Source organism: Malania oleifera, chromosome 12, assembly GCF_029873635.1.
Source record: "Malania oleifera isolate guangnan ecotype guangnan chromosome 12, ASM2987363v1, whole genome shotgun sequence".
Classification (NCBI taxonomy): domain Eukaryota; kingdom Viridiplantae; phylum Streptophyta; class Magnoliopsida; order Santalales; family Ximeniaceae; genus Malania; species Malania oleifera.
The window spans coordinates 29,980,572-30,005,567 of record NC_080428.1 but is presented as its reverse complement, the minus strand read 5'-3'; the positions used below and the strand labels follow the sequence as shown (position 1 = coordinate 30,005,567).

General features: G+C 35.3%; 1 protein-coding gene across 1 annotated transcript in view; it reads left to right on the top strand.

The window, feature by feature from the left end:
* LOC131144565 (uncharacterized) overlaps nucleotides 1-24,216 on the top strand; it is a 58,753-nt gene extending 34,537 nt beyond the window's left edge. The window contains exons 8-11 of the mRNA XM_058093266.1: nucleotides 8,955-9,115; nucleotides 16,165-16,266; nucleotides 16,778-17,000; nucleotides 23,824-24,216. Coding sequence (XP_057949249.1) covers nucleotides 8,955-9,115; nucleotides 16,165-16,266; nucleotides 16,778-17,000; nucleotides 23,824-23,957 — 620 coding nt within the window. The 3' untranslated portion in view covers nucleotides 23,958-24,216. The remainder of the gene's footprint in view (nucleotides 1-8,954; nucleotides 9,116-16,164; nucleotides 16,267-16,777; nucleotides 17,001-23,823) is intronic.
* The last annotated feature ends 780 nt before the right edge of the window (nucleotides 24,217-24,996 follow it).

Sequence of the window (24,996 nt, the reverse complement as noted above, 5' to 3'; positions counted from 1 at the left end):
GGCTGCTGCCCCTTCCCATCATAGTTCATATTGTGTTAAAAACAACTAAATAAGTGCTCAAAGCCTCAAATCAATTGGCTTAATTATGTTCTGCAAATAAGTGCTTAAAAAAACTACAAGATTCTGCAAAATGTATGTTGAAAATGAAATGAAATGGCTCATGACTCATGCTGCAAGCCTGCATGGCTGCATCCCCTGCAAATTCTAATTCAAACTTTCAAAGTGTAGCCACTAGCCAGTGCTCAATAGCCACTTAAGCTGTCAAGGTGTCATGCAGTCAAGAGTCCAAGACTTGGGCAAAACATTCAGGAATAAGGATTCAACCCTATTTATCTACTGTCTACACTTTACACAATGGTACAACTACAACACCATCAAATGATCAAATATACACCATAAAGCATAAATGAAAATTAAATTGTTTTCTCAAACATAATAACAGAAATTTAATGTGTCCATTATGGCCCATCATATGCTGATCCATTATTCATGCCAAAAACTTCATATGTCCATGCACCATGCTCCACAGTCCATACTCCATGCATACCATCTTCTTCCTCGGTTTCAAATTTCGATAGAAACCAAAATCAAAATCAATAATGATAATATCATAAATTCATAGCATGTAATTACATAATCAACATAATTAAATTCCTTTTACCTGGTTTTATCATTTTTCAAGATTATTCCAAATCCACAGACTCTGCCCCAACCTTTGACAATTCTAAAAAAAATAAATAATAAATTAACACTTGTAAGTTGTTAGTTTGTGATAACAAGAAGCTAAAATGGAAAAAAAAAAAATTTATATTTTCTAGTTTTTTAAGGTCCTCCAAGTCTTCTTCGACTTTAATTGGTCTAACTGAACCTCAAATCCAATCTTATGTACATATAGGAGCTTGTACAATTTTAGGAGTCAAAGAACTCCTGAATGCATCTAGAACATGCCCTCTAGTACTAAAAGCATGCTCCAAAGCAATTGTAGAGATAGATATTGCCAAGATATCATGAGCCCTTTATGTCCTCTTCATTATCCTCACCTAAATACCTAACTCTGTTTTGTTATTTACACCTCCAATTTGAGACTTGAACTTTTGGTACAAAACCTTCATATGTGCTTTTGCATTTTGTTGTGTTTCCCCTTGAATTAAGCTTAAACTCTCACTTCTATGGCTTGATTCCCCACCTTGAGGTTTCAACAATGTCTTATACTCTGTGAACATATCAAATGTAGCATCCCTTCCCATTTCCCCCCATCAATTGACCTTTATTTTATTACCTTCATACATTGTTGCAAGTGCATATTGCACAAATTCTAACTTACGTTGTGGGTCAAGAACAAATGCAAAAAAAAAAAAAAAAATCATGTTCATTTTCTTAATGTTTCCCCAATACTTGTTATATTTTTCCATCATTCTTATAGACATTAAATTCAATTCCACATCATCACTACTTTGCCACTCTTTCAAATGACAATCAACTCCACTAATTTCCCACAAAAATGTGTTACATGTAACATATAAGGAACCTTAGACTCGTAAAGTGAGCTCATAAAAATGTTCCAAAAACATTACAAATTTCCTAACTATCCCCTAATCCTATTTACTCAGCTTGCCATTGCCACTATGAAGTTTAATCATAACAAAAGGATCTTCATCCCCAAACTTGTCAAATTCTCGTTCAGATTTTTGAGTTGTATCTAACATCATATATGTAGAACTCCACCTAGTACCTAGTACTAACATCTAGGAATAACATCCTTTTGCAGTGCACCTTTTCTGTCTCTGCTCAATTTTTAAACTTTTGCAACTTACTTGGTGAATGTCAAACATATCTCAATGCATTCCTAACATGAGTGTTACTAAATCTCCCGTTTCTTTCAAACCATCTTGCATAACTAGGTTAGTTATGTGCAATGCATCTCATGTGAAGAAATTTACCCACCCCCTAAAATGCCCTTACTCCAATTTGAAAGTTTTCTTTTTATGTAGCTAACTGCACTATCATTTGAACTTGCATTGTCCACTGTAATAGTTAACACATTGTCGATTCCCCATTCAAGCTAATACTTCTCAACTGCCAGTTTGCCATACCTATATCCTCACCTTTGTGATTGGAAGTTGGACAAAAATTAATGATTCTTTTGTGTGCAATTTCCAATCGTCATCGATAAAGTGGGCAATTAGGCACATGTAATTCACCTTTTGCAAATAAGTCCAAGTATCAATGGTGAAACAAACCCTTTTGAATGAAGTTTTCAAAATTTTTTTCAGCTTTGACTTCTTATTCATGTAAAGGTCACAACAATCCCTAGAAATTGTCCACCTTGATGGAATTTGAAACCTAGGACATGCAACCTTTGTAAGGTGTTTGAATCCCACATTCTTTGCAAATCGAAAAGGCGACTCATCAGCTATAATCATATAGGATAGTGCCTTTCGAATTTCTTCTTTGCCAAACTTCCAATTAGTGATATTTCCTTATGAGCTCTCTCCATATTTTGAGGTTAGTTGATAATTCAACTGTGTCTATTTTGTTTCTTCAAAATGTGGTTTTGACTACATCTACTCATTTGATATCTAGGTGTGCTTGTACCACTTTTTTTTTAGGATAAGCACGTCCACATGACAATAATGACATCTACTCTTAATTTCTCCATCAGTAGTCACAATTTTACTAAAATGGTTCTCTACTTCAGATCTTGGCTTAATTCTTTTCTCTTTGTTTTATTAGAGACAATGGGATGATTAAGGTCACCTGTGGTTGTTGTCATTGACTCATTGTAGCTGAAGTTTGGGATTGGGAGCCAGGTGAGGCAAAGGACTTGTAGTTGAACTATCGGTTGGAACAACGTTAGATGCTTCCCCTTTGTCTGACATCTGAAAAAAGTAAGCAGACTTTGATATTGAAAAGAGAATTAATAGAGGCAGAGCCATGTATTGAAAAGATAAAAGAGTGTCCCACATCTTTTTAAATTTATAACAACATTTCAAATGACCTTCACATACTTGAAGCATTGAAGAGTTGAAGTTTGAAGCTTGAAGCCATAGCTTCAACTCTTCAAGGCTTCAAGCTTCAAACTTGAGAATTTGAAAGATTGAGGCTATATGCTCCAAATCATTCAAACAAAAGGATTTCTACAAACTCTAATTATCTCTCTTTATACATTTTTAGAATTGAAAATGTGCAGAGATGTGAACTAATGTTTTGATCAAGAAAGATTTGAGGTACAAAGGGCTTTGTCCTATGCGTTAGGAGGTGAGCAAAATAACATATTCCTCAACTTAATTGAACTTTAACTCCAGCAATACCCAACTTAATTGAAGTTTAACTTAAACAATGCCCGACTTAATTGAAGTTTAACTCAAACAATACCCAACTTAATTGGGGTTAAGCAAGAAGTACCCACGGTCTTAAATTTCCACAAAATTGTCAAAATTTTTGATTTTTATCACCCTTGAAATTGAAATAGCAATCGATTTTTGTTTTACATAATTTCCATCAAAATTTCAACGAATCATTCGAATTTTATCGTAATCTTAAAATTTTGGCAAACTTATCAAAATTTCAACTATAGAACGAAATTTCCTTGGAATTTAAATGAGATATTTAGGAGCGAAGTGAAATTTCCCTTTTAATTTTTTTTTTTTTTAATTGGAACAAAAATATTATTGCAAGGGATTTTGAAATTATATGAAAAAATAAACTTACAACAACATTTTTTGTCTAAGCATTCATGTCTAAACTATCATTATTTGTATAATAAATATAATTTAAATGATTTAGGAATTTCATTTGTATTAATTGAATATTTTTAATGCACATTATCTTATACACAAATTATATTATAACTTTTCCTCCTCAAACACAACATAGATGTATTTAACTTGTAATATATTACTTCTGAAACTTATGTTATTACATTTGTTAACCATATCTAAAGTTTCATAAAAGAATTCCATGATTTACTATTGACTTGCATTATTTTTTCAAATAAAAATCAAAATTAACATTGAAATAAAAACCTCTGTTGAAATTTTTCTACTTTTGGAGCTTCAAAATTTGAGTTGAAATCGAAATTTAAGACCTAGGAAGTACCTAACCTAACTTGGGAAAAAAATAAAGAAATACCAACCTAAATAGAATTTGTCAATGAGTAAACATTGGATGGACCACATACTAGGGCATAAATTTTGAATGGTTTGATGCATATAGCCGCAATAGAAAATCATAGATTTGTAGTATAAAACAAGATCCAAATATCATAGTATAAAACAAGATCTGAAAGCATAACAAAAGCCTTACCTTCAACTCTTCGAGGCTTCAAGTTTTGATGGCAAATCGGCGATGCAAGTGGAGGAAGGAGGAGGACAATCGGAGAAGTGGACTAGTGGAGCCGTGGAGGTCCTGGAGTGGAGGAGGTCAAAGACTCAAATTCTCGAACTCTAGAAATGAAATCAAGAAGGGGGATGGCATGACGGTGATTGGTGACATGTCGACAGTTGCTGATTATAGAAGCTTGGCTCAAAAGGGGGTTAGGTTTAGGTTTGCCACTCGTAGAGGATGAGGGCATTGAGGCCAGGGGAGGGGGAGTTAGCTAGTTGGGACTCGAGGGAGACTATTGGAGTGGAGTTAGTGGACTAGGGTTTAGTGGTTTACCATGTTTTGCACTTTGTAGCGAAGAGCCCAAGCCCAAAAAATAAAGTTACGAAAATTTAATATATTTATACATTATTTTGATCGGTTAATTCGGTTAACCAAACCAAAAAATGCATTTCCCTAATCGATCATTGAAAATTGAAATTTCCATGGAATTCTGACCAAATCGACTGAATTGGATATATTAATCGAACCGTTTTCATAGAATTTTGTTGGTTCAGATAGTTAATTTAGTTTTAACCGACCAGTGCTTAACCCTAGTTGCTAGTAAGATTGAGAGGATTATGAGAGATTTTTCGTGGTTAGGGGTAGGGGGTTTTTGAGGATCACTTAGTGAATTGGGAAGTGGTGTGTAGGAATAAGAGAGAGGCTGGTTTGGGCCCTAGAAATTTGGTGTCTAAGGATATGACTCTTTTGGGTAAATGGCCATGGCCATTCTCGTTAGAGATTTCCTCCTTGTGACATAAAGATATTAAAAGTAAATTTGGACTTGATGGGAATGGGTGCGATACTAATTTAGTTTCTAGATGTTCTTCAGAAAGCTTGTGGAAAGCTATTTCCGAGATTTGCCCAATCTTTATTCCCCATACCAAATTTGTGATGGGTAAGGGTTGGAATATTCATTTTTAGAAAGATATATGGTTGGGGAATTTTGTTTTGGCCACTTCTTTTCCTCGATTATTTCGTTTGAGCTCAGGTCAACATGATCCCATTTCTTCTTTCATTGTAGATTCGGGTGGTCGTCTACCTTTTTGAATTTTTTGTTTCGGAGAGCCTTGAATGATATGGGAAATATTGAGTTATCTTGAATAGTTGTAGGATATTCTCCGAAGATGATAGTCGATCTTGGTTGTTGGATTCCTCGGGTGTTTTTTCGTGTCACTTCCAATCATTCCTTTCTACCCTACAAAGTAATTTGGAAGGTCAAAATCCCCCACAAAATCAAAGTTTTTCTTTGATTGGTTGTGCTTAATTGAATAAATACTAAGGACTTGTTGCAAATGACGAGACTTTTAAAGGTGCTATCCCTTGATATGTGTGCTATGATTGGATTGCTAAGAATCTATTTCTTTTCTTTTGTTACATAGTGATTTTGCATGGAAGGTTTGGAAGAAGTTATTTAATTATTTTAGATAAAGTTGGGTTTGTTTGAGAACAGTGAAGGAATTCTTGGAAATATCTTTTGTGGGGTTTGGAAGGAGGAAGAAAGGTATTGCTTTATGGAGTTGTGCTTTTATTTGCTGTGATATGGGGCTTGTGGAAGGAGTGTAACTTACAAATTTTTTTTAGGAACGAAGATCCATTTTGGTTGATGTGCGAGAGAATGCTTTTTATGACTTCTTTGTAAAATGTGGGCAATGGAAATTTTAAGGGGATGTGTTTGACAGATGTTTAGTGGGATTGAAAATCCCTTCTAAGGGCGTGCTGATTTGAGTTTGCTGTATTTTTTGTCTTGTTTTTTATGTTTTGTTTGTTGGGTATTCAAAAATTTTGTTAAGGAGATGATTTCTCTCTTGGTTGTACATTCTTTCTTTATCAAATGAGTTTCTGTTTCTATAAAAAAAGATGTATTATTTCCTTTTTTAATGCTTTCAATCCCAAAATGAGAGGTCAGAGAAGGTTAGAGGTTTACAATGATTAGTTTAGTCACTAGTGTGAAGGGGAGCCTTTGCAATGGTAAAGTTGTTGCCGCGTGACCTGGAGGTCATGGGCTCAAGGTGTGGAAACAACCTCTTGCAACAATGCAGGGTAAGGGCTGCTTAGTATAGACCCATCATGGCCTGCCCCTTCCATGGACCCCGCATGCACGGTAGCTTTGTGCACTAGGCTGCTCTATAAGAGTCTTATTTTAAGGTTTTGTCGAGGAGACTTGGGAAGGTGTTGGCGGGAACTATTTCACTAGCCCAATCCACTTCTGTTAAAGAGAGACAAATTCTAGATGTAGTTATGGTGGCTAATAAAGTGGTTGAGGATTTTAAAGGGAGAGGTAAACTGTGCATTATTTTTCAGTTAGATTTTTGAGAAAGCTTACAATATGGTTAATTGGGGATTCATGGATAAGGTGATGGTTAAGAAGATCTTTGGGTTCTTATGTTATAATTAATGGTAAGCCTACGGAGTGGTTTGAGATGTCTAGGGGGTTAGGATAAGGGAATCCATTATCTCCTTTCTTGTTAACATTGGTTGTGGATGGTTTGAGTAGGTTTGTGTTGCGTGCTCAGGAATATTCTGTGATTAGGGGTTTGGAGGTAGATAGGGATAAGGTGGAGGTGTCTCACTTACAGTTTGCTGATGCTACTATTTTCTTTTTAGAGAATAGTATTGAGAAATTTTGCGAGGCACTCACATTGATAAAAAATTTTGAGGGGATGTCAGGTCTGAAAATTAATTTGGTTAAAAGTGGTTTGGCTGGCATTAGTTTGAGTAGTAGGGAGTTGGGGGTTTTTAGATCTCTTGGTTGTTGCAATTTGTTGTCTTGGTCCATTTCATATCTTGCCCTTCCTCTTAGGTGTAATTTGTTTTCTACTGCTTTTTTGGATCCAATGCTTAAGAGATAGGGTAAGGGAAGAGACTAGAAGGATAGAAAAAGGTTATATTTCCTTGGTGGTAGGATTTCTCATTTGTGCTCGTCTCTCTAATATTCTTACCACCTCTCTCTCTCTCTCTTTCTCTCTCTCTCTCTCTCTCTGAGATAACTCTCAAATGGAATTGAAGAGAGACCATGTGAGGGAAGTTGTGTGTGAGGAGAGATGGTTGCAGGAAAGAGGTCACTTGAGAAGGTAGAGTTGCAGATGAGAGAAGATCTGATGCTGGTCAACCGTCTGAAGCGATGTTGAAGATCTGAAGGAGTCCTTAAGCAAGAGAGAGAGTGAATGGTTAGACAGTAGCGATAACTTGTCAAATGGAGGAAACGATCTTCGTTTGTTGAAAGGATGCGTGCTGTTCTTTCGTAATACGTGCTTTGTGTTGTTTTAACATATTTTTATACTATTAAAATAAAATGTGTTCATCCCAAAAGGCATACGCCCCAACCCAAAACGCTTACACATTTTAAAATACACCTCAGCGCACTTTGGCCCCAAAATGCCTCAAGGCATGCCTTAAGGTTCACTTCAGGAACGCCTTTGAAAAAACTGGTTTTCGGCAACCTCACAGCATAGTATTCTGCTGTAATCAAGATAAATTATCGTAAAGTAATGCAAAAATGTTTCACTTACTACCACGTTTAGAGAGAGAGGATCTTACTTGACACATGTGCTGTCATATTTCATGCGAAGTGCTAAAACCCAACGCGTCATGATAAAAATTCATGGTACCACATGCTGTTGACCCATATTAGTTTTAATAGCCATTGTCTTGTGCAATGATTGAGCGGCAAGTGCAGCTGCAGAGTTTTGAGTTTTGAGTGGGGTACCGTCTTGTAGAATTGCTGTAGGTTAGGACTTAGGATCATATCTAAACTATGACTCTTAAGTCCTGCTTTGTGGGACTAACCATGGAAAGTGACCTTTGCTGTTATGTTTGTTTCAATTTTCATACATTTCTACCAGCATGGTGAGACATTCTCCTATTAGTGGTGAGACATTTTCCAAATCCATGGGTTTGCCATGAAGTTGTAAAGGTTGTACCTGTGAACCGATCTCCTAAAGTGAAATAGGCACAAGGGAAGTGCGATGGACTGGATCAACCTACAAAAACGAAATAGTCTCTAGGTAACCAATCGTCCATACTATCAAATAAATCATTTTTGTCTTTGGTAAATTTACTAAGTAACACTTACATCCATTCATGTCTCGTCTTCATTTGGATACTCATAAAAATTTCTGTCCCTATGTATTTCTCGTGTGTGTAGATATGAAAGTGCGATATAATTTAATTTTTTCATTAGGAAACCCAAGGAAATTTTAATCCTAGCTTCTTTGCTTCACTTGGTATGGCTTGGCACTGGTATACAATACCTTGTGTACATATGCTTATGCTTGTCTCAGTCTTAGAATATTGCTTTGCCCTACAACCCACCATGTCTTTGTTCAAATATGGATGAACTCAGATAATAGAATTAACAGTTTCTTCTTTATTTTTGGATGTAGTTATGTTTTGAAGCAAGGAATGCTTTGTCAGTCTGAGTTTGGTAGGTTGGTATTGTTGTTCCAAGTTATTAAATGGATGATTGAAAATAAACTTACCTCCTGTTAGATGCATTGTTTGTTTTCTTTAATTTTCTTTAAAGGTAAAATAGTTGTTGTTTTACCTGCTGCAAATGTCTCATAATTTCAAGTTTATATGAATTATAGGCGATTCTGAGAAGTTAGTGAAAGTGCTATTTGAGCTTGCTAGGCACCATGCCCCATCAACTATATTTATAGATGAAATTGATGCAATCATTAGTCAACGCGGTGAAGCACGTAGTGAGCATGAAGCAAGCAGGCGCTTGAAAACTGAGCTACTCATACAGGTGATACTCAATTTTCTAAGTGCATCAGCAAAAATATGAAATGAATGCTTATCCACATGCTAAAAAATGCATCCATTTAATTTGAAATGGATGCTCGTGTCCAACTCAACTCTATTAATACATGTTCCTCAGTGAGACAATAAGCATACACTGTTATTTGAATTCATGCTTACTATTCTGTCACAAATTTGAATTCCAGGTGGCACAAACATTTGAAAAACTGAGGATGACCTTTTAGAAATATGATTTTGTGGAAGCTAGTGTTTTAAAAGGCGAAGGCGTAAGACTAGATGTTTTTACCCCGATGAGGCAAGGTGTAAACTTGAGGCATTGTGGCTTAAGCCTTTAGAGAAATTTAAATTTTATTTTAAAAATATAAAATAATTATATATACCAAAACTAATATGAATTTTATTAAAATAAATTATAAATTTTTCAATCTGAAGTTTTTTAAAACTAAAATTTAATTTAGCAAAAAAAAAAAAACAAAATCTTAAGTCTGAGAACATAATATCCTTGTATGAGCCCATGTGCAATGCAACAGCTGCGTGCCTTTGCACCCTCATAAAAATTAAATAAGGACATGAGAAAGGGTGGACGACAGAGGTTTATCTGCTTGTCTGAGAGAACCTAACCTGACTTCCAGTCAAAGAGAGGTCTAGATCATAGAGTCACTGCCGAGAGAGTCAAGACGAGGGAGATAGAGAAATTGTCTAAGACTTGAGACAACAGAGGGATTCTCGAAGGCACTAGTCATCCTGCAGAGCTTCATTGAAGAGAGGATGCTTCATCGGGGGGAATGCTTCATCAAGGAGGGACTGTAGAACTTGCATGAACAAAGGGCATTCCTGTCCTAATTTTTTGTTTTCTAATTTGTTATAAAAAATTTGTAATTGAAAAAGCAAGTTGATGGAAATGACCAAAAGATGTACGCCAAAAACTCTGAGGCATGAATGGTGCAATTTTGGCTGAGGCTATGTGTAGCTTCGAAAGGCATTTGCATTTGGGTAGTCTCACATTTTAAAATACGCCTTGGTGAGTTTTTGTCTGATTGTGGCTCTGATTGATTGTGGCATAGTTTGAGTCAGTTGGCAATATTCATCTAATGTGTATACTACCACAGCAGCACTGTTAGAATATGTAATTATGGATTGGTTTTTCACAGCCACTCTGCAGCATTCATCTAATCTATATATTTCCCCAAAACACACTCGTGAGAAAACTTGTATCAGTAGTCAACCCTACAACAGATTATAATTGCAAAATATACTCTGGGACAAGCTCAGTCTATCATTTGTGTATGGCAATGGCTAGTACAGATGCATATACATGGTTGATTCAGATACCAATGTGTATCATTATTTTATATATATATATATTATATATATATATATTTACTTTCTTTCTATGGTCATATTTTTTTCCTTTGGATTATATTTAAGGTAGAAATTTTTGTCAGTTGAATCATATTTATTAAAAGTATGTCTAAGGCATGCCTAGGTGCAAGGCACACTCAGGCACCAAGGTCTCTGCACCTTTGGTAGCCTAAGGTGAGACAACCTACACAAGGAACATGTGACAGGCAGCTGTACACCTATGGACCAAGCTCTTAGCCCAAAAAAATGTGCCTTGTGGATATTGTTATCATTCCAACAAAAGCAGCAACACATCCTATTTCCAGCACAATGAGTAGCTTTTTCTAGTGTAAATTAAGCCAACTAAATTGTCATATGTAAAATCATAAGTAAATGGAAAAGAAATAATGAAAATGACATTTTATTTGAGATTTCACATTTAAATTAAAACAATACCTCTCCTCCCATTTGATTCCTTAAAAATATTTTAGAAAATAAAATTTTGAAGAATAAAACGTTAATACTCCCTTTCAAGAACAAAAGTATATGTTGTTTTATAATTTTCAATACAGAGCTACAACATTTATTGAACTAAACTTTATTAATCAACAATTGATTGATACTTGTATTCTGCCTGTGTAGCACCTAGTATCCTAATTATCCCTACGCACACTTTGTCAGGAGGAGAGCTAAGTAACTAACAGCCAACGTAAAATTTGTCAAACCATATGATATAAATCCTTACCAAATGTTCACTGGGGCTCACCCTACGAGTGACGCGCTGCACTTATACCACCTGAGTGTAGCAAAAAAATGGACAAGGATGGGTTAGGCCAGACCATTTTAGATGGGATAGGGTTAAGAAGGTAGTATAGGAAACTAAGGTTAGGTTAGTAACTTGGAATATAGGGACATGTATAGGAAAAAACATTGAGTTAGTTGATACATTGATTGGAATAAAAATTAACATAATATGCTTGCACCAAACTAAGTGAGTTGGGGAGAAAACTAGAGAAATTAAAAAATTAGGATTTCAATTTTGGTACATTGGGAAAGAAAAACATAAGAAAATGGGGTGGTGGTTGAAAATGACCTTAAAGACAAGTGGTAGATATTAAAAGAATAGGGGATAGTATCATAAAAATCAAGATAACTCTAGGCCAAGAGATAATAAATATCATTAGTACATATGCTCCAACCTAAGATGAATAGAAAACCTTGAAAGACAATTTTGGGAAGATATGGATAGTATTATACAAGGGATACCGGAGTTTGAAAAAAAATCATAGGAGTTTATTTGAATGGACACATTGGAAAGGGTAATAAATATTATAAGAGAATACATGGAGGCAATTGCTATGGAGATAAAAGTGAGCCTAGTGATATGATTATAGAATTTTCCCCATCATACAATCTTATTATAATGAATACTTGTTTTAAGAAAAGAGAAGAACACTTAATAACCTTCAAGAGTGGACAAAATAAAAGCCAAATAAATTTTTTCTTAACTAGGAGGGGAGATTGTTTATCTTGTAAGGATTGTAAAGTTATCCTAAGGTAATGCTTGATTACATGACAAAGAGTTTTGGTATTAGATATTTGTACAAAGAATTGGAAGAGAAATGGTAGCATAAACCAATGCAAGAGGACTGGGTGGTGGAGTCTGAAGAGAGAAAATATAGTAAAATTTGAAGAAAAGAGGATCCAAGAGGGTGATTGGACAATAGGGGACAAAGTAGATGCGAACGCTAGGTGGAATAGAATGTCTAGCATATCAAAACGATAGCAAAATAGGTTTAGGTGAATCCAAAGGAAGATTCTTTGGCAGCAAAGAAAACTGGTGGCACGATCAAGATGTTCAAAAGGCCATAAAGATAGAATGAATTTGTTAAAAAGCATGGTAAAGTTGTGCTAATACAGAAAACTCTGAAATGTATAAGAGGCAAGAAAAGAGGCAAGAAAGGTCATTAGTGAAGCTAAATATTGAGCCTATGATAATTTATATGATAGACTAGACGCATAAGAAGGGGAAAGTGACATATATAAACTAGCTAGAGCTGGAGAAAGGAAGTGCAAATATTTACGTAATATAAAATGTATAAAGGATGAGAAAGATAATATCTTGGTGAAAGAAGAAGACAAAAAAGATTTCAATAAGTTGTTTAATGATAACCAAATTGAAAGCTTAAACCTAGAAGTAACAAAAGAGGAAAATACTAAAAATTTGAGATTTATTAAAAAAAGTAGAGTCATTGAAGTTAAAGATGGTCTTAACAAAGATGAGAAGTAGGAAACCTACATGACTAGATATCATTCCAATTGAAGTGTGGAAATGTCTTGGAGATAAAAGAAGTATATGGTTAATTAGTCTATTCAATATGATTAGTAAAACCAAAAAAATGTCAGAGGAATGGAGAAAGAGCATGTTAACGCCTATATACAAAAAGAAAGGAGATATTCAATGTAAGAACTATTGCGGAGTTAAACTCATGAGTTATACAATGGTCTCAAAGATCAATTTGATTTTATGATTGGGAGATTGACAACAGAAACTATTTATCTTCAAAAATATTAATGGAAAAGTTTCTAGGAAAGGAAAAGGGACTTGTATATGATTTTTATTGACTTATAAAAAGCATATGATACAGTACCTAGGGAAGTTCTATGATCAGTTTTAGAAAAGAAGAGAGTATGCAGTAGAAATGTTGATGTCAGGAAGGATATGTACGAAAGAGTGATGAGTAGTGTTAGGACTATTGGGAAAGCCTATAGAATTTCCAATCACAATAGTTGTACATCAAGGCTTAACTTTGAGCCTCTATCTACTTGCTTTAGTGATTGCTGAAATCATGAGGAGTATCCAAAACGAGATCTTGTGGTGTATGTGATTTGTAGATGTTATTGTTTTGATTGATGAATGTAGGAGTGTTTTCGAATGTAGGTTAGAATTATGGAGAACAATTTTAGAGTCTAGAGGTTTAGAATAAGTAGAAATAAGACAAAATCTATGAAATGTATTTTAGACATGTAAGGAGGAATATTGAAGAAAGATAAAACTTGATTATCAAGAAATCAACAACACTAGTAGATTTTGATGTCTTGGATCTATTGTGCAAGTGAAAGGAGAAATTGAAGAGAATATAGTATACAGAGTTAAAGCAAGTTGTTTAAAATGGAGGAGTTCTCCAGGTGTGTTGTGTGATTGTAGAATACCATTAAAAATAAAAGGAAAGTTGTATAGGATGGCCATAACACCAACTATGTTGTATATGGATCAGAATATTGGGCAACTAAGAAACAGCATATCTAAAAAGTAAAAGTTTCCAAAATGAATACTATGGTGGATGAATGGTATAACATTAAAGGATAAACTAAGGAATGAATAGATTTGCAATAAATTAGGCATAGCACTTAAAGAAGATAAGAAAAGAGAGGGATGACTTGTATGGTTTTAGCATTTGAAGCACATGCGAAGTAGTGCACTAGTGAGGAAGAGTGATATAGTTATTGTGAATGGTTCTAGAAGAGGTAGGGGTATACCTAAAATAACTTGCGATGAGGTAGTGAGAAAAGGTTTACCAACTCTGAAGTTAGTTGAGGAAAATACTGTTGACTGTTTGAGTTGGTAGAAAAGTATTCATATAGCCGAACCCGCATAGTGGGGCTTAAGGCTGTTAATTGTTGTTGTTGTTGTACAATGTGTGGGATGTTAAAGTTGGGGCTAATGTTACCTATGCGATTCCCTATAAATTTATCTTGCAGATATATTGTTTTCTTACCTTGATATTTGGTATAAGGTTAGTAATGAGGAGAGAATTTGTTGTGGGAAGATCATTTGGTTAGGGAGGTTCTTTTGGCCCAAACATTTCCTTGTCTTTGTTTATCAACTTTTCATAATGCTTGGGTTTATGATTTTTTTGTCCAGTCTTGGGCTTTTCACTTCATGAGAAATTTGAATGGGATAGAAGTGGATGGTTTTATCCTTTTGTTGAACATGCTTGATTCTTTTCACACTTCCTCAGGGATAGAGAAAAGAATGTGGCTTCAATATTTACAGGGAGTTTTTTTTGTAAGTGATTTTTTCTTTAGTTGGTTTGTGATCCTATTGCTAATCCTTTCTTCTTAAATTCTTTTATTTGGAAAAGCTAAAATTTCCTTAAAAAAGGTAAGGCTTTTACTTGGATTGTCAAGTGAAATCAATATGAGTGACTTGCTTTAGAGAGGAAGGCCCAATATGACATTGTCACCAGATGTATGTGATATCTGTTTTAGAAACAGGATAACATGTCCATATTTGCTTCTACATTTTCCTTTTTCATGGAATTTGTGGAATAACTTCTTTAGATTTCTTGGTGAGAATTGGGTTTGCTCTTCTTTGGACGCCTTTTGTGCCTGTTAATTTTATTGGATTTGGGAGGGTGAAGGAAAGGAAAGCATTTTCGAGACTTGAGGTGTACAGTTTCTGCCATTGTTGGTGTATTTGTTTTGGAGAGTAATGCCAAAATATGAGGGTATTGTTACATCTCATAATTTATTATGTGCAGAGTGGTTTTTCTTGTTTCGCTTTGGTGCTCAATGAATGACTTTCTTTGAGGGATGTTTCTTTAGATGACTTGCAAAGAGATTGGAATTGCTTTGTTTCACTAGCGCAGTTTAGTAAATTTTTCTCATTTCTTTGTTTCTTTTATTGTTTTCTTCGCTTTGTTGATGTCTTATTCTCCATTTATTGTTCTTTCATTATTTTATTCCTAATAAATTTCTTTTTTTATCCAAATAAATAATAAATAAATGTGTGCTTCATCTTCCTCGGGTGCACATCTGTTTTTTCATTGCCCTTTCACAGTGACTATTTCAAATAAATTATTTGGTATATTTGGTGAAAATTAGGCCGGCCTGTGCAGTTAGAAGGCCTTTTATACCATTACTTTTTTGGTGGTTTTGGCGAAGGAAAGGATAAGAAAGCTCTATGAAGATGTACTGTTATGGCTATTATTTGGTGTGTTCGGTTGGAAAGGTGAGCTAGAAAATTCAAAGGTGTGGCTACTGCTAACAATATGCTTTGGAGTAGTGGTATATCTATATCTCTCGTCACTGTGGCTGTCAGTAAATGTTGTATTTTCACCATGTTTCTATGGAAGACCTGCAGCAGGATTGGATGGCTCTGCTACATTTTGTTGGTTGGCCCTGCTACATCGAGTTGTTTAGGTTGTGCTCTTTGTAAAATTGTTTCCATTGATGTAACGGGAGGATTTCTTGTTCTCCGTCTTCTTCTTTATTTTTTTCCCCTTTCGCTGATGTACATTCTTCTCTCTTTTGATACACTTTCTTTATCAAAAGCAAAAAATCTTTCTCAAGTGCACACATGTGCCTTGCCCCTAGGCCCCGAGTGCCTTTTCTGCCTTAATGCATCTTGTCACATTCCAAAAAGCTTTTTTTGGATTGGATGGGAATGAACGAAGAAACACTAAACCATCCCATATCGAATACGAGATTTTGGTTCTTTTCAGAATTTGTACTATATAATGGATATAGGGTTAAACCATTGGTTGTACCAATCAAATTACTTATTTTAAATTTTAATGAAAATGTTAGGGGAAAAAATCCTACTGCATTCCAGTTTAAAGATTAAAAAAAAAAAAATTTACAATTTCTACTGAACTTTTGCAAGTACTAATGGTTCAGATTAGATTGCAGATGGATGGGTTGATGCGGACGGATGAGCTTATATTTGTTTTGGCAGCAACCAATCTTCCTTGGGAACTGGATGCAGCCATGCTCCGACGTCTTGAAAAGCGGGTATCCTTTTGATTGGTCAAGCAGTACTTTTTTTTTTTTGAATAACAGTTAGAAAGGATTAATATATTAAGTGTTGGGTTTGCTAAATGACAAATGACATCTAATCCTATTCTTAGTGATTTAATGGACATGCACATCTTTGATAGAATTGTTTGTCAACCATTTGCTGGAGGGTAGCATTTTAAAGTTTGGTCATGCTCACATCAGAGTTATGACTACAAATCATTTCATTTTGAAATTTACTGTTGCACATTCTAATTGAATGAATTTATATGGTGAAGTGATGAGGTTCACGATTTGGCAATGGCTTATACCAAGATTCACTTAATCTTTATGTAGATAAATGATAGGACTGGACTTCAGTTATTTTTAGTTCATTCTTATCTTGCTGTTCTAATTGCTCTGCTGCTTGAGATTCAGTCTGAATCCAGTGTTCTATAGAATGAATATATTTCACTACTTGAGTTCCTGTTATTTTATGGATCAGCAGCTTTCCTTTGACCTACAGTAGATCCTTGTACCTCTTCCGGAACCAGAAGCAAGAAGAGCCATGTTTGAGGAGCTTTTACCATCATTGCCTGGTGAAGAGAAGCTTCCGTACGATATATTGACAGAAAGGACAGAAGGCTATTCGGGTTCAGATATTCGGTTGCTGTGCAAAGAGGCTGCCATGCAGCCCTTGAGACGATTAATGGTTCTCCTAGAGGACAAACAAGAAGTGGTGCCGGAGGATGGTATGTAACCGCCAATTTTTTTTTATATATAGATAGATAGATACATGCATTCATATATATATATATATATATATATATATACATTTATATAGAAACTTGTAAATTTCTTCATGGGCACTGCACTTGAGTGGTTGCAAGTTAGTAATGAAACTATTTTGTTTTAAATAATATAGTCTGAAGCAAGGTCTTAAATTTCAATTTCGACAAAAATTTAAAAGTTTTAAAAGTACGAAAATTTCTATGGAAATTTAGATTTAGATTTGAAAAAACAATGATTTTTATGAAACTTGAGAAACGGTTAATAGACATAATAATGTAAGTTTTAGGAATAATATATTACGAACTAAATACATGTATGTTTTGCATGAGGTGCAATAGTTGTAATATATGTGTATGAAACATATTCGTAATATAATATGTGTATTAAATATTAAACATATTTGGTTTATATAAACGAAATTCTCAAATCAATTAAATATTATTTATTTTACAAATAAAGATAATTTAGACACGAATGATAAAATAAATTGTTTTTGTAATTTCAATTTTTCACATATTTTAAAAGTCCCTTGTAATAGTCTTTTGTTTCAATAAAAATATATATATATAAACTAAGAGAGAAATTCGTGTCTAAATCTCAAATTTGAATTCAAAGGAAATATAATTCTATAGTTAAGATTTCGACAAGTTTCTTGATAGTCAACTCCATATGTTTGTGTAAACCCTTTTGCAACGAGTCTTGCCTTATATCTCTCTATATTGCCGTCAGCCTTGCATTTAACTATAAAAACCCACTTGCAACCTACAATTTTTTTTCCTTTGGTAAATCAACAAATTCCCAAATACTGTTGTAGTGCATTCATCTCTTCAAGAACTGCTAACTTCCAATCCAGATGATCCATAGCTTCTGGAATGGTCCTTGGAACAAATAGGTGAGAAATATTGGATGTAAAGGCCTTATGATTATGAGAAAGTCTATGGTATGATAAATATTTGGCAATGGGGTGTGTGGTACATGTTCTAAGTCCTTTCCTAATGGCCATAGGTACATCAAGTTCAGTAGATTGATCAACTAGAAGTGTAGTAGAAGGATTACCTAGGATTTCCAAATGACTAGTTTTTGGAAGTGATGATTGATTCTGCTATGAAATTGTGGGATGATCCTTAGTATCAGAACGATACCTACCTCTAGTATAAACACGAAGCTCAGAAGAGGGATTATTCTGTAGCAATTGTCCCCCCTGTTTGTGATTCCCTTATGCTTTGTTCTGGCAGATTGAGATTTCCATTTTTTTCACTATTTAAAATTTCGGTTCCTTGAATATTTTGTAGAGGGATGTCAATGTCAAGGAAAACATTAGGCATTGGTATAGAAGTTTGCCAAAACTGATCTTCACTACTCTCTTTCTCCCTCTGAAGATAAGTTTGGTTAAAGTAAGACTGATTTTCAACAAAAATGACAACCATGCTGATGTGATTTTTTTTTTTGGATTCAAACATTTATACCCTCTCTTATTGGGAGCATATCCAAGAAACACATTTTTTAGCCCTAGGTTCAAGTTTAGATCTATGGTGAGCTGGAATATGAACAAAAACTGGCATCCAAATACTTTTAGGGGCAGATAAGAAGTTATCCTATTATCAGGAAAGGATTTTTTTAGGCATGCCAAAGGAGTGATATACCGCAGCACACGGGTAGGCATTCTATTAATAAGGTAACAAGCAGTTAGAATAGCATCCCCCCACAAATATTTTGGAATATACATTGAAAACATTATAGCGCGTGCAACCTCAAGTAAATGACGATTTTTTCTTTCAATGATGTCATTTTTTTGTGGGGTGTCATGACAAGTGAATTGATGTTGAATCCCTTTTTCTTTCAAAAAATTTCCCAAAACTTGGTTGAAATATTCTATACCATTATCCGTACGAAGTATATGCTTATTTTTGTGTGAAACTGATTTTCGATCATGCTATAAAAATTCTTGAATAATATTTCAACTTCAGATTTTCCATTCATCAAATATGCCCAACAAATCCGAGTATGATCATCTATAAAAGTCACAAACCATTTTTTCCCGGATAAGGTAGTAACCTTATTTGATCATCTGCTCTGAACTTAGAACATTGGCGTGGACTTCATTTGCTCTAGGAATCACTTGGTTGTTTCCAAGTCCAGGTTCGCTGCTCTTCCAGTTTGCTGGTTTTCCATGTAGTTTCCAGCAGGTTTCTTGGGTATGGCATGGCTTATTACAATAGTCACATCATACTCAAGATTTTTGTTGGGATATGACTGCTGTACAGAGGCATTAGCAGCAACCAAAGCCGAGTTCTCAACTGTTCCATCAGCCCCTTTTTTCTGTAGCATAACATTTCGACGACAATCTTCACGTCTCACTTCAAAAAATACCTCTCCGCTTGGAGGCAGAGGCTGTCTACCAAGAATCCTCCCCCTGACCTCATCAAACTAATCATTGAGTCCAGCCAAGAAATTAAAAATTCTTGCATTTTCCACCATCTTCTTGTTGTAGTTGCAAACATCAGGGCTCTTCCATTCATAATCATTGAATAGATCTAAGTCCTGCCACGGTCCCTTAAGGACATTGAAGTACTTAGTCACACTATCTTCCCCTTGTTGGGTCTTGCCAATTTTTTGCTGCAATTCATAAATCTGGGAATAATTTCCAAGGTCAGAATACATCTAACATTATCCCAGAGTTCTTTTGCAGTAGGATAGCACATGTAATTAGCACTAATATATTCATCCATTGCATTCACCAGTAAGGTACCAAATCTTACCTCTCCCGCAGATATGCATTCAACATGACTGAGACCATCTCAAGAAGTGGCTTCATTGAGACGGATATTTGTCATTTGGACTAAATGGGGTTCGGTATGGACTACCTTGGTTTCAGTTTTGGTGTTGATCATAGGTTCAGGTTTGGCCATGGTGGAAGTTTCAGAAATTTCAGACATAATGGAGGCTGAATAGAGTTAAGGCAGCAAGGCCTAGGTTTTAGAGGGCTATGACTGCCGAAAGGAAAAGAAAACCAGGCTCTGATACCATCTAGAAGTGGCGAAGAATTGAAATAGTATTTCTAATTATTTAAATTAAGGTACAATCTGAATGTCTTATAGACTACAAGGATAATCGAAAAGGAAAGAATAATGAAGGAAAGAATAGACAAATGGAAGGAATGACAATTGCTAACAAAAATCCTAGAATATCTCCTAAGAATATATCCTAGAATATCTCCTAAGATTATTTACATAATTACAAAAAATTCTCCTATAATCAAGGAGAGTAGATTTACATAATTTCAAAAAAATTCTCCTATAATCAAGGAGAGTTGACTGGATAAATTTTGAAACTTTCCAACAATTTCCATACAAGAAGGTGTTCTCCACATCTAACAATTATAAAGGCTGATCAAAATTAATTATAAGAGATCAATACACAAATAGAATTTAGTCGAGTGAGGTCTCAAATAATCAGTACCACATGTTTGGGTGTACCCCTTGTCAACCAACTGAGCTTGAAGCATAGAGCCGTTAGGAAGATATTTGATGGTGTAGACCCAACGACACATAAATATTTCCGTACTAGGAGGAAGATCCATCAAGCCCCATGTCTCTTGAGTGATTAAGGCATCCATTTCTGCATCCATTGCATGCTTTCACCTAGGGTTAAAAAGTGCTTCAGCATGTGAGGAACGGATAGAAACAGAGGAACTAGACGAGGCTGAAGAACACATAGGACTAGGAAGGTGAAGAACTGAAACATAATGACTAATAGGATAAGCAACCAAGGACTGCTGAGTACATATTCGAGTACCTCTGTGAAGAGCAATGGGCTAATCCAAGGCATACTGGGAAGGATTCCTAAAACTAGAAGTCAAAATAGTGATGGGAAGAATAGGCTGCTACACAGTTTGTAGTCATGTTTGTGCTTTCTTTTTATCATTCATAAACCCTCAATTGTTTTCTTTGTGTCATTTGTAAGAGAAGTAGAAGATTTCTGGATAGGGACAAGGGTAGGAACAAGTGAATCAACGCATGAGGGGGAGACCATAAGTCATTGATGGATTCAACATAAGTTCATTCAAGGAGGAACACACTAGAGAAATGTGTACCCTAAAAAAAGTTGACATCGCACTAACATATTTCCTGCAAGTGTGGGGATTGTAGCATCTATATCCTCTCTCGGTTCTTGAGTTCTCTACAATGACACTTAATAAGACGAGGAGAGAACCTCTCCTGATCAGTATGTGGAACATGAGCAAAACATGTGCACCCAAATACATGAGGTGCAGCAAAGAACGTGGATGTTTCTAGATACACAACATAGAAGGAAATTTGCCCCTTAGAACACTGGAGGGCATCTTGTTGAGCAAAAAACATGTTCAAAGGAAAACATATGGAATGTCTAGTAAATGTTTATTTTTCATTTAGCTACTCATTTAGGGGGGCATGTACACATGATGTTTGATGAATAATCCCTTTTGGCCAAGCAAAATGATTGAAGATAATTTTCAACAAATTCAAGTGCATTATTAGATTGAAAATGTGAATACAAATGCCAAATTGAGTTTTTATTTCCTGGTAGAATTGAGTAAATATATCCTAAAATTTAAACATGTCTTATATAACAAGGGGCAGGTCTTAGATGTTAATGACTAGTCAAATTCTTGATTCTAGATGGACTGCAAATGTCTGGATGAATAAGAGAACAATTATTTACTGCATGACTCAATTCTAGAAGGAAAAGATATAATAAATGCTTTTAACTGAGATGCAAAACATTCAAAATGAGAAAGAAACTTGAACATGGAAAAAACTTGGTAATTTTTTAAATAGATGTTCGACCCAAATCAGCGTGCCACTGATCATGAGAAACACCATGATTAGAAATCCAGGAAGCCATTGAAATAGTAGTTAATACTTTTCAGGTCCTCCACCAATCCTCTTGTTTGTCGAAAGGAAAGAAGGCCACAGAGCAGTTATGATACTTTAATTGATTGATTGGTAATAGGTTCAACGGAAATTTTGGCATGTACAACACATATTAGAGAGGAATGGAAGGATTTGAAAGAGTACTGCCACAATTAGAAACCAGTGTAATGAAACCATCAATAAGAGTAACCTTGGTGTAAAGTAGCCGGGTTCAAGGGCTGAAACAGTATAGGACTACGTGTCATAAGGACTTGTTAGAATCTGTAACACAAGGTGCAGGGCAAGAGGCTCAGTTGTACGTGAATGGGCCACAGTAGCACTAGATGTAGAAGACTAAGTTTTGCGTTGTTGAACCATGCAAATAAGTTTGTTATATTCCTCCTAACATTGGAAACAACCTCTTGTAAAATGTAAGGTAAGGTTGTGTACTATACACCCATTGTGGTCCGCCTCTTCCCCCAGACCCTGCAGAAGGAGCTTTGTGCACTGGGCTTGCCCTTTTTTTTATATTCCTCTCAAGTTATGGTAGATGATGTATTCAACCCCCCAGTAGTGTGGCTAGGTGCATTATAAATGTTGACTACGCTCGGAAAGATTTATTGGTCGGTTTCTTCAGGAGATTCCAACACCAAATGTCCTCATCACAGTGTGTGCAATTGTGAATATTTCCATGACAAACTCCTTGTCCTAATACACTACCACTACCATGACCGATATCCAAACATTGTCTTCATTGTCCATCTTCCATCATGGCTAGAGGCAATAGCCATTTTTAATTATCACAGAAGCTTGAGAAGAAGTCAGGCAGCAAATGCTCGCACAAAACAACACTTCAGGCTTCAAAGATCTAGAAAAATTACAGCACTTGAGAACTTCCAAGATCCACTACTACAAGAGACACCTATGACCAAAGAAATGAGATTACAATGTCCTATTGAGGAATTACTTAACCACAAAGCGCAGGGCAGACCACAACTAGGTACGAAAGGCACTTAACAAAGAATCTTACGGCAGCAGCTACAGGCATTATGGCAGCAACTGGAAGTGAATGTATGCAAGAACTGGAAACAAGTCATGGAACACCGATCGAAACCAACTAGCATCAAAATAATATTGCGAGTAATCAACCATGACCATGCTGCATTAAAACACCACTATCAGCTAACCACACAGTATGACTGATATCAGCACATGTAACCAAGGAACAGCAACAGCAGTATACTAGAAACTCTTATGACTCTTTGTCACATCAGCAAACCACCCCAAAACCACAACTTCCTACCAAGGATGCTGCAGTGTCTAACCAAGACGAGTGCCCCTTAATAACTTAGCGACTCTCAAAACCATTCAGAAGATCACATTTGAGGACTAATTAGAGGATAAGAAAAAAAGCAAAAAATAGAGTATCAAAATCAATTCAAATAAATCAGATTTAGAGGGGATCAGTGCTCTATACCATGTTGTTGAGTTAGAGATGGAGGTGAGAAGAGGAGAAGAGAATAAAAAAGAAGGGTAAGAGAAAAAATAAGAGGAAAAGGAAAATCCCTCCTATTTTCTGCCATCAGTACCTTATCATTAGAAACTACAGTTTCATTTCTTGGCCCAACAGTAGAGTGCAAATACAAGTTATCATGCCATAGATATGTGATTAACCACTTAGCCAACAGGATTAATTGTTATACAGCATATGGTTTAAATTTATAAATTCTGTTGTCAATGTCTGTGTGGACATAGTTGAAAACTCTGAATTGACTCAACCATTTTTCCCGTGACAACTGGAGAAAATGAATTTTCTCTTCTTGAGACGGAAACGTTAGAATTTGTTGCACTCATATCATTACTTTTAATTAAAATACTCATCGTCTTGCAGAATTGCCAAAAGTTGGGCCGGTCACACATGAAGACACTGAGACAGCTTTGAAGAACACAAGACCATCTGCTCATCTCCATGCCCACCGTTATGAGAAGTTCAATGCTGATTATGGTAGTCAAATATTCCAGTGAAAGCACATAGAATTGTATTATTTTAGAAGTGTAAAATATATTCCTTCTTGTGATCAGGTGTTTTCAGCAGAGTATTTATTTTAATTGCTAATCAATAATTGGTTGAATGAAGTAGAGTGGGAATATACTAGGCATTGCACAGGATATATAATGGTTTCAGAAGAATATTTTTGTGGCGGTCTTAAAAAAGGGTGATTTCAACCAGCGGGCCATAAACAATGATATTTAATGTTATTTTAGAACAATATCAATTTTGCAATCTCTCTGATGTTGATGTACAATATTTCATTCCCAATCGTTTTCAATTCAATGAATTGAATGTTATAGATATTACATCATTCTAGCCCATCTTCACTTGTGGAAGATAATTTGAAAAATTATTTGCGTTTTCAAATAGTTTTAAATATTTGAAAATAAGGTTGTAATTATCTGGGAAATTTAGAAACAAATATTTTTTTTTCCAATAAATAAACGGGCCATTAGTGTTTTTACAATGCCTTCCAACTGCATGTGTTACATTGGTCTGCGCCTTTAGGTTATGTTTGTTTCTTTGAATGGAATAGTGATTGGATAAGGAGGGCTGTCATTTGAAGGCCAATTATCATGTTGGAGTTAGAAATGGTCATTTATAAATTTGATCAAGGAAGTTTTTGTTCCTATGATCTTCTGTGTTAGCTGGAATAGTGATTGGATAAGGAGGGCTGTCATTGGAAGGCCAATTATCATCATGTAGAAGTTAGAAATGGTCATTTATAAATTTGATTACGGTAGATTTTGTTCCTATGATCTTCTATGTTAGCTAGAATAATAAAATTTTTCTGACATTTTATTTTTCAATATTCTAACCGGTTTGTATTTTCTTTTTTTCACATTAGCTATTTTTTTCGTCTATCCAATTTTATTCTTCAAATCATGAAACCTTTAGCTTAACTAAGGCCATGGCTGAGGTCATTTCTTGAGCAAACGATTAAAGCTCCATGATAATTGTAGCCATAAATTTTGCCTGGGGCAGACGCGTGGGTTGCAAATCCTTCATGTG